The following is an 8342-nucleotide window of genomic DNA, read 5'->3' as shown; positions in this document are numbered from 1 at the left end:
TATCTAAAAAAAAAAAAAAAGAAAAGTTAGACAGGTAAACTCAGATGAATGAGTAGGAGAATCTCAACAGGGACTGAGGTAGGGGTCTCAGAAACATGAAGTAGTCTCATATGATGGGCATCAAATATGAAACAAGTGTTAAGAGGGTACCTTTTCTTAAAATGAATGCATTTACCAAGTTGACTGGGCCTCTTTTTAGACACAACATGTGAGTTGAGGAGAAGTAAAAGAAATACTATCTCCCTCAATTTGGGGACTCACACTTACAACTAACAGTGAAAACGAAGAATTTAAAGATTTAGATAAGTTTTTTATTATACAAGTCATTTATTTCCTTAGATTTGTTTGTTTTTATATTGTTTCCATGACTGCTTTCTTGCTAGGCTTGTTGTTGGTATATAGGGAGATTACTGATTTTTGTGTGTTCATTTTGTATCCTGCTACTTTGCTACAATTTATCAGCAGTTAGGAGTTTCTGATGGAGTACCTTATGTATAGAAGTTGTCTTCTGTAGACAAGGACACTTTGACTTCATCCTTACCCATTTGTGCCATGTTCATCTCCCTCCTCCACTACTGCTATTGCTCTAGCTAGCACTTGGAGCACTATATTGATGGCAAAGAGAGAGAGCTGACTTGGTTTGTTCCCGATTTTAGTAGAAATGCTTTGAGGTTTTTCTCTGTTTAGCAAGATGCTGGTTGTGGACTACTATGTATTGTCCTTTTTATGTTGAGATGTGTACCCTGTATCCATAGATTCTCTGGGACTTTTACCATGAAGAGATGTTGGATTTTGTCAGAAGCCTTTCCTGAATTTAAATGACATGATCATGTGGTTTCTGTCCTCGATTCTATTTATGTGGTGGATTACATTTATTGATTTACACATATTGAACCACCCCTGCATCTCTTGGATAAAGCTGACTTGATCATGGTGGATAATCTTTGCCATGTGTTCTTGAATTAGGTTTAAATCTTTGAGAACTTTTTCATCTATATTCATCAGAGAGATTAGCCTATAATTTCTCCCCCCTCTCTGTCCCTCCCGTCCCCCTTCTGTTTACTACAACAAAACGGTGTTTTCCAGACTTGACAGGGAAGTTGCATATATGGACTCAACAGTTGTGATCTTATGCCAAGACCTGCATGGGCTCAAGCCAGATAAAATCCTACCATGAGGATTGGGGAGGGGCAGTAAACACAAAAATCCCCCCTTAGCTGAGGAGCTGTTGATAGCCTCTGGTATAGAGAAAGTCGGTTTTCTTTAAGGGTGTGGCTTCTGGCTGGTCTGGCATGCTCTAGGACAGGTCCCACAAAGAGGAGTATGTAGGCAGCACAAATTGGACTTGATGGTTTAAATAAACAGAACAAAAAGGGAGGTGTGGGTGGGCTTGGGAAGAAATGGGAGGGAGTGGAATATAATCATATGTTGTATGAAATTCTCAAAGAATTAATAAAAATATTATTTTAATAAAAGGTTTAGATAAGCCTATAGGTACTTTATTAGTGTTCAGGGGTGAAAGGGGATTGATTAATTGTGGAGGAGTTTATTCTTCACTATTTTCATTTCAAGAATATAGTCCCATCATGTGGTGACAGAGTATTTGACTAGACCAAGGTTTGACTCAGGGAAAGATCACAAGAGCAAAGAGCAGTCTCTAAAAAAACCTCTCCCCTTCCTTTCCATTGTAAACAGGAAGGAGCTTTCAGTGGTATGAAAGTGGCAGGAAGGTTATGCTAGCTCAAAGGCCTAGTGTTGCTATCGAGCACCGTCTAAATGGCAAGTAAAAAACTGAAAACCGTAGTCACAAAGGTGAGGCTCAGAAACTTAGGAATTCTGCATGAAGTCAAGACTGTACAACTATAACAAATTTGTTAATGGTAAAATAGTAAAAGAGGTTTTAGATTCCTCACAAGTCTAGTATTTAAATTGTCTACCAACCTTCTCATAAGAAATAAGAAGGAATCTCAGGGTTGTCTTGATGAAAAAAAAAAAAAGAGAGAGAAATTAAGAAGGAAATGGATATGAGATTCTATTTTGAAAATGTCTTTGAATCACTCTGATTCTTTGACACCTGTTCATTCAAGAAAAGAAACCAAATGAGAAGCTAATTGTAAAACTAACAAGTTAGAACTTCCATTGATTTTTAATTCTAAAGCTTTTTAAAACTTGCTGTGATCCAGGATAGATTTTTGTTCTTGTTGAGGGTAAGCTGTACGGAAGGAAGCAAAGTGACCATGTGCTCTACAGCATGTTTGGTTCAGCCTTCTGACCATCTGATGGGCCCTAGTTTCACAATTTTAAAATTCACATTGCATTAGAACTAGTGTAAGGGAGCCCGAGCCCAGCTGCTGTCTGAATGCATCTGGCGTACCGCTGCTGATGTACCTGCTGATGTAATTAGTGTGTTTTTATGCTGGATGTACTGGAGCATGCCACCATGTCCAGCAACAGGGTGTTAGCTACAATGTCTAATATTTTGATTTGCTTTAGAAAAGTGGGATTGTCTAAATACTCATTAAAAAGTAGTTCAATTTCTTAAGAATACCAAAAGCTTGTGGCCTTTTAACTAATCCCCCATGGTTAGAGTAGCCTAGAATACAAGTTAATTTTTTCTTTATGCCCTTAGTTGAGATGTAATTCCTTTGTTTATTGTTTTTACCTTAAGAAAAGGACATTGTTTTAACTAGTTTAAAGATAACAGTAACTGGTAACCTGTGTGCAGTTGCCCAATCAGTCAATCAGTCTCTCACGGTGAGATGGTATTCCGGGGGGCGGAGGAGTGTAAGGCAGATGTCCTTTTTACTCCCTGCTCTATAGAGCTGTACAGCAGTAACTTCCCTCACTTGTTTTTTTTTTTTATCATTTTTTTTATTTTAGATATTTTCTTTATTTACACACGAATTTCTCCATTCCCAGTTTCCCCTCCAAAAAACAAAAAAACAAACAAAAACAAACCCCTGTTGCCTCCTCCCTCCCCCTCACTTGATGGCTATCGTTTCTGCATCTGGCGAGCCTCAGTCCTTTGGTCTCATCTGAACCTTACTGATGGCATACTACTGATAAACGTAAGGCATCTAAATGATTAGAGGAATTAAGTTTTTAAGGGAAAATTACTGCTCTTATGAGTTATAACAAATTGCATTCAGAGAGTTTAGCTCTACCTGTTGTGTCACACAAATCATTAAGTCCTTCTGAGGATTTAAAGATATATTTTAAGGGTCATTACTGGTGTGGTTTTGCTTATAAAAGATATACATGGCTACTAAATTCTAGATATTGGTTAAATAACTATCACAGTTTTAAAAGGTAAAATTTCAGTTAAGAAATTGCTTTCCCTTCCCTTAAATAAAATACTTTATTTAAGAAATATGAGGTAATGAGCAATAGGGTATTACTTATGACATTATATTTTACTGTGATTTATCAGGTTAATCACAGTTTTTTTAGAGTACTCAGGTTAAGTGATACATTCACCCTACCATGTTGGTTTCTCTCCTCCTCAGTTTTTCTTCTCTACCTGTTTCTAGTCAGCAAAATGAAAGTATTAGTACCTCAAGACTTGGAGAGATGGCCCAGCAGTTACCAGCACTTGCTGCTCATGCAGGGAGCCAAGGATTGGTTCCCAGGACCCACATTGGGGCTCATATCACTTGTGACTTCAGTTCCAGGGGATTCCATACTGTCTTCTGCCCTATGATGTTATTGTATAACACATGGTGCATAGACACACATGGAGGCAGAATACTTAGACACATAAAATAAAAAAAATAAAAATCACTTTGCTTCAGAATAACTTGTTTTCCTCTTGAAATTTGAAGAACATTTCAGTTATTATATTGTGTGTGTATGTGTGTGTGTATATGTATGTGTATGTCTGTCTGTCTGTCTACCTGTCTACATATCTAGAGGTATGAGAGGTGGAGGTCAGAGAACAATGCACAAGAGTTAGCTCTTTCCTTCTACTTTGTGTGTCCTGGGATTTGAACTCAGGTCATCATGCTTGGTAACAAACACCTTTACCTGCTGAGCCATCTCAATAGCCCCCGAGAACATTTGTTTTGCCTAGTGCAAGTACAAAGATTGTGGTGCTACAACTCAGTGAGACCCAATTATTTTATAATATCCTGGCTAATTTAATGGTTGGTCCAACTTGTTTTTCACTTGGATTCTGTTTCCATATGGCTTTTTTGTTTTTGTTTTTATTTTTTTTTGTCTTTGGTAATTTATCTACCTATCTACAAATCTATGTATCTATCTATCCATCTACCTATCTACCTATGTCCTACCTACCTACCTACCTACCATTTCTACTTTCAGTTATCAGTCTTGTGAAGAGCTGGGAAAATTTCTAAGAACACCAGGGAAGGTACTGAGTGACCTGTCACACATTACCATGAGTTTCTAAGTTTAAGCTTAACTTACAGCTTAATCTTTAAGGTTTTTTGCATTTGTTTTGTCTCATTTTATTTTGTTTTTGTAGAAATCTGCTGTTTATGCTATTTCTATTCAGTCATCTAGCCTTAGACTCTTAAATGCCTTATAAAACTCTAAAACACAAAACAGACTCACCCTCATGATTCAAGGTTTCTTTTCGAGTTCAGGTAGGGGGAGAGAATAGTTGATGTGGACTCAGGAACAAATACTGTATTTGATTTGGGGGAAATCACTTTGTGATTTGATTGACTTGGTAGAAGTAAGAACATGCAGATAAGAGTTGATATGCGTTGGTCCAGCAGACACAAAAAATATCTGTGGTTCATCTGAAATTCCTAACCTCTCTATCTGGGATTTGCTGGGATTATTTGTTATAATTCTGTTTATTGAATATATATTGAAAGTATCACCCATCTCAGACAATCAACTGAAGCATATGCTGCATTTGTATTTAGGAGCACGAAATTCATTTTTCTTTACTCAAAATTTACAAGAGGAGAGAAGGGAGTCTATGGAATGGATTTGAAGTGAGGTTGCTATATCTTATTTGAGTAATTGCAGTAATTAAAGGTACATTGAATGTAATGAGTTGATGTCAGCATGGCTTCTCCAGAGTGAATTACCCACTGATTTTTCTTTCTCTCAATTTTCCACAGGAAACCAGTTTCCTCCCATTGCAGCCCAGGACCTTCCTTTTGTCATAAAGGCTGGTTACCTGGAAAAACGCAGAAAAGGTGAGCAAAAGGGCTAATGAGAATGCTAAAGATGACTGGTTGGTTGGTTTTCCATCCTAGGATAAAACATGTTTGTGGCATACTCATGGGAGCAGTGTTCTCTTTAGGCAGTGATGTAAGAAAATGTCGAAAACCTTATCCAAATATGAAATGCCAGCTTTACATAGTTTTTACTAGCAAAGCATTAGTCTGGCTGTCAGTGTAGCTTGGGGCATTTGTAAACAATTCTGGAACAGTGCCATATATCTTGTGGGAAAGCTTCAGGCCATGACTGTGTACTCAAGGCCAGAGTTCCTCACCAGTAACCAGTATCCACAGCCTGCTATGGTTCAGAGCAGCCTGGCATCTCATCTGGTGTCCGTTACCCATTTCAATGTCCCTCTCCACTGGCTTTGGTAACTGGGACTTGACCAGGTGGTCTCCTTTCAGCACCAGCATAAAATTAAACTGGGTGGGGGTGGTTATGATCCGGGAATGCAAGTATCTTTATGACCACACAACTGCTTGTTGGTGCAGACCTTCTGATCACGTTCCACGTGTACTGCTTATTCTTAAAAATCATTTAAAGCTTAAATTTCAAGCTGAAAGAGGTAGTAGAAATAAATGGTCCAAGTCAACCCTTCCTTCCCCTTTCCTTTTTGAAAATCTGAGAATGAGACCCCATGGATCAATTATATCAAGAATGTACAGTCTGATGCCTTTTTGAGACTGTGTAGAGAAGGTTTGGTGACCAGACATTAACACCATTGTAAGGGGTGGGAAATACAGATTAATGTCGGAGGTAAAAGGAAGCTCAGAAATTGCCTTCACGTACTTTCCCTCATGTGGTGAGGAAGTACTTTATGTGTATCATGTATAGTGTCTAACCTGCTCATTTCTTCCACTTTTGGCAGATCACAGCTTTCTGGGGTTTGAATGGCAGAAACGGTGGTGTGCACTCAGCAAAACAGTGTTCTATTATTACGGGAGTGATAAAGGTAGTGTTGGCATTTGTTTACATCAGTTTCCATTATGTGAGTTTGTGATTATTTTCCTACAGAGTGAACTAAAGACAATATGGGGAAAAAGCTGAGAATTTTTGAGAATTATAGCTTAAGACTAATTTATATTATCTTTCATTATTTGACAGAGGTTATCAGTTGCAGACTGCCCTAAAATTTAACACACTTGTGTTTTTATGAATTGTAAAAGAAAGATAGTTTTCACTCATACGGCCTTTCAACCTAGTAAATATTTATCATCTGGGCTATAGTTGTAGAACTGGAGAAAAATTAGGACCATGATGATATGAGATAAAAGTTTTTGAAGACAGGAAAAGTAGTAAGTTTATTTTAGATAAAATTTAACAGATACATAATTTTCTAGCCCGATTTTACAGATGCCAACAGCAAAAGCAAATGTGTATTGAGTTTGCTATATTCTAGCCCCTGTCTAAGCAGTTTATCTCTCTACCCACTTAGATAGATAGATAATATAACTTGTTTAACTCACAGCATGTCAGTGAAGTAGGTCCGTTATTAGCCTATTTGTTTACTTATAATGTTTTATTAGCATTTATTAATTATATATAATTGCCACAATCCATGTGTCTTGAATAATGGTTTTGCAGTTTTCCATTGGTCTGAGGTCTTGATCCTTGGTGTTGCTGGGTTGCTCTCTTCCTCACTGCTCCTCTTCTACCCTCACATCTCTCCTCCCTCCCTCCTCTACTCCCTCCCTTCTTTCCTTCTCCTCCTTCTTTTTGACCCAGTGAGTTTCATTTGGGGTTGCAACAGGTTGTGTTGGACATATCACTGAAAGAAATGTCCCTCCCTCTCCCATGACCATTAGCTGCATGTTCTCAGGAAGCAGAGTCCTGGGCTCCTCTGACTTCTATGTGCATATCCACATGCCCAGAGTTTGTGCAGTTATCTATCTCATTTATCTTAATGTTGGGAAAACAAAGGACTGAGAGGCAAGCTTGTGCAACATCCATTCTCAGAATGGTAAAAGGCAGGCCTATATTTATCGCTCAGGTTTCACTATTGACCTTGTCTTAACTCTGATACTTTACAACTTCATTTATTAACTAATCCACATTTTAGTAATATTTCACATAATTTTAGCTCTTATTTCAATAAGTGAATCTGCAAAATAGTGAAATTTAAAATCAATGTATTTCTAGTTTTGCCTTTTTCCAAGGGAAAGCAGATCAGAAGGTGAATATAGAGATATGAAATAGCCAACATGATATACTTGGTTAAAATTGTATTATGAAACTATTGTTTTATACAATGAATATGCAATAATAAAATCTTTATGAGATTTTATTATTATATGTGGTATACACATATGTACGGTTTATGTGTATATATTGTACATAAAAAATTAGTGAAAAATGCCTCAAATAAGTACTCTGTTATTAGAGAACACAAGAAGAAATGAAATACATAATAGTCACTTAAAGAAAAAGGGATAAAATCCCAATGCCACTGAGTATTACTTTCCCCATGGAATTGTTATTTATAAGTGTGGGTTAGAAATTTGTTTTATTTATCATTTATACTTATAGAATTTATTAGAACAGTATGCAGATGAAATTATTGTGTCTCAGACAAATTTGAAGTTTTACACGATGCTAGAAGTCGGTCTTACATTTTGGTTGGTGGGATTAATGACTTTAGAATTTAGTGGCCATTTTGGATCTTGTCACTAATATGTTCCATGTTGTGAAGGTGCCTGTGAGGTAGTCACAGCACATACACTTCCCCTCCTGCTGTGAGCAAGTCAATGATGGTGTCAGAAAACTCAAGTCCACACCCAGGATCAAAGATAAGCAGGAACCAACATCTGTCCCAACACTGGGAGTAACTGGGACCAGCGGGACCAGGCACACAGGAACTCTGCCATCCCAGTGACTCTGGTTCCTTCCAGTCTGTCTGGGTTAGTGTTCTGAGCAGACCTTGGGCACAAGCTCTGCAACCAGTCCCACAACACACAGAGAAAGCCACACTCCCAGGTGATCTAACAAGCCCAGGATCCCATGATAACAGGATCACAGAGACAGCTTGACTTGACTCTGAGGAGTTCTGATACAACCAAGATCACTGGAAGGACAGGCTCAAGTCAGATTTAGCAAGGGCAGGTAGCACTAGAGTTAACCAGATGATGGGGGGCAAGCATAAGAAAATA

At 37.9% G+C, this 8342-nt stretch overlaps 1 protein-coding gene across 3 annotated transcripts in view; it reads left to right on the top strand.

Annotated features, from left to right (window-relative positions):
• Skap2 (src kinase associated phosphoprotein 2) overlaps nt 1-8342 on the top strand; it is a 170614-nt gene that overhangs the window by 88275 nt on the left and 73997 nt on the right. For all 3 annotated transcript variants that reach the window (XR_004121993.1, XM_031381908.1, XM_031381907.1), the window contains exons 5-6: nt 5094-5171; nt 6065-6148. Coding sequence is in view for 2 of the 3 variants with exons in the window: in XM_031381908.1 (XP_031237768.1) it covers nt 5094-5171; nt 6065-6148 (162 nt within the window). In the remaining variant the exon portion in view is untranslated. The remainder of the gene's footprint in view (nt 1-5093; nt 5172-6064; nt 6149-8342) is intronic.

The sequence above is a fragment of the Mastomys coucha genome, unplaced genomic scaffold, assembly GCF_008632895.1.
Source record: "Mastomys coucha isolate ucsf_1 unplaced genomic scaffold, UCSF_Mcou_1 pScaffold20, whole genome shotgun sequence".
In the NCBI taxonomy this organism is placed as follows: domain Eukaryota; kingdom Metazoa; phylum Chordata; class Mammalia; order Rodentia; family Muridae; genus Mastomys; species Mastomys coucha.
Note: the sequence above shows the minus strand (reverse complement) of the source record. Positions and strands in the feature narration are given on the sequence as shown.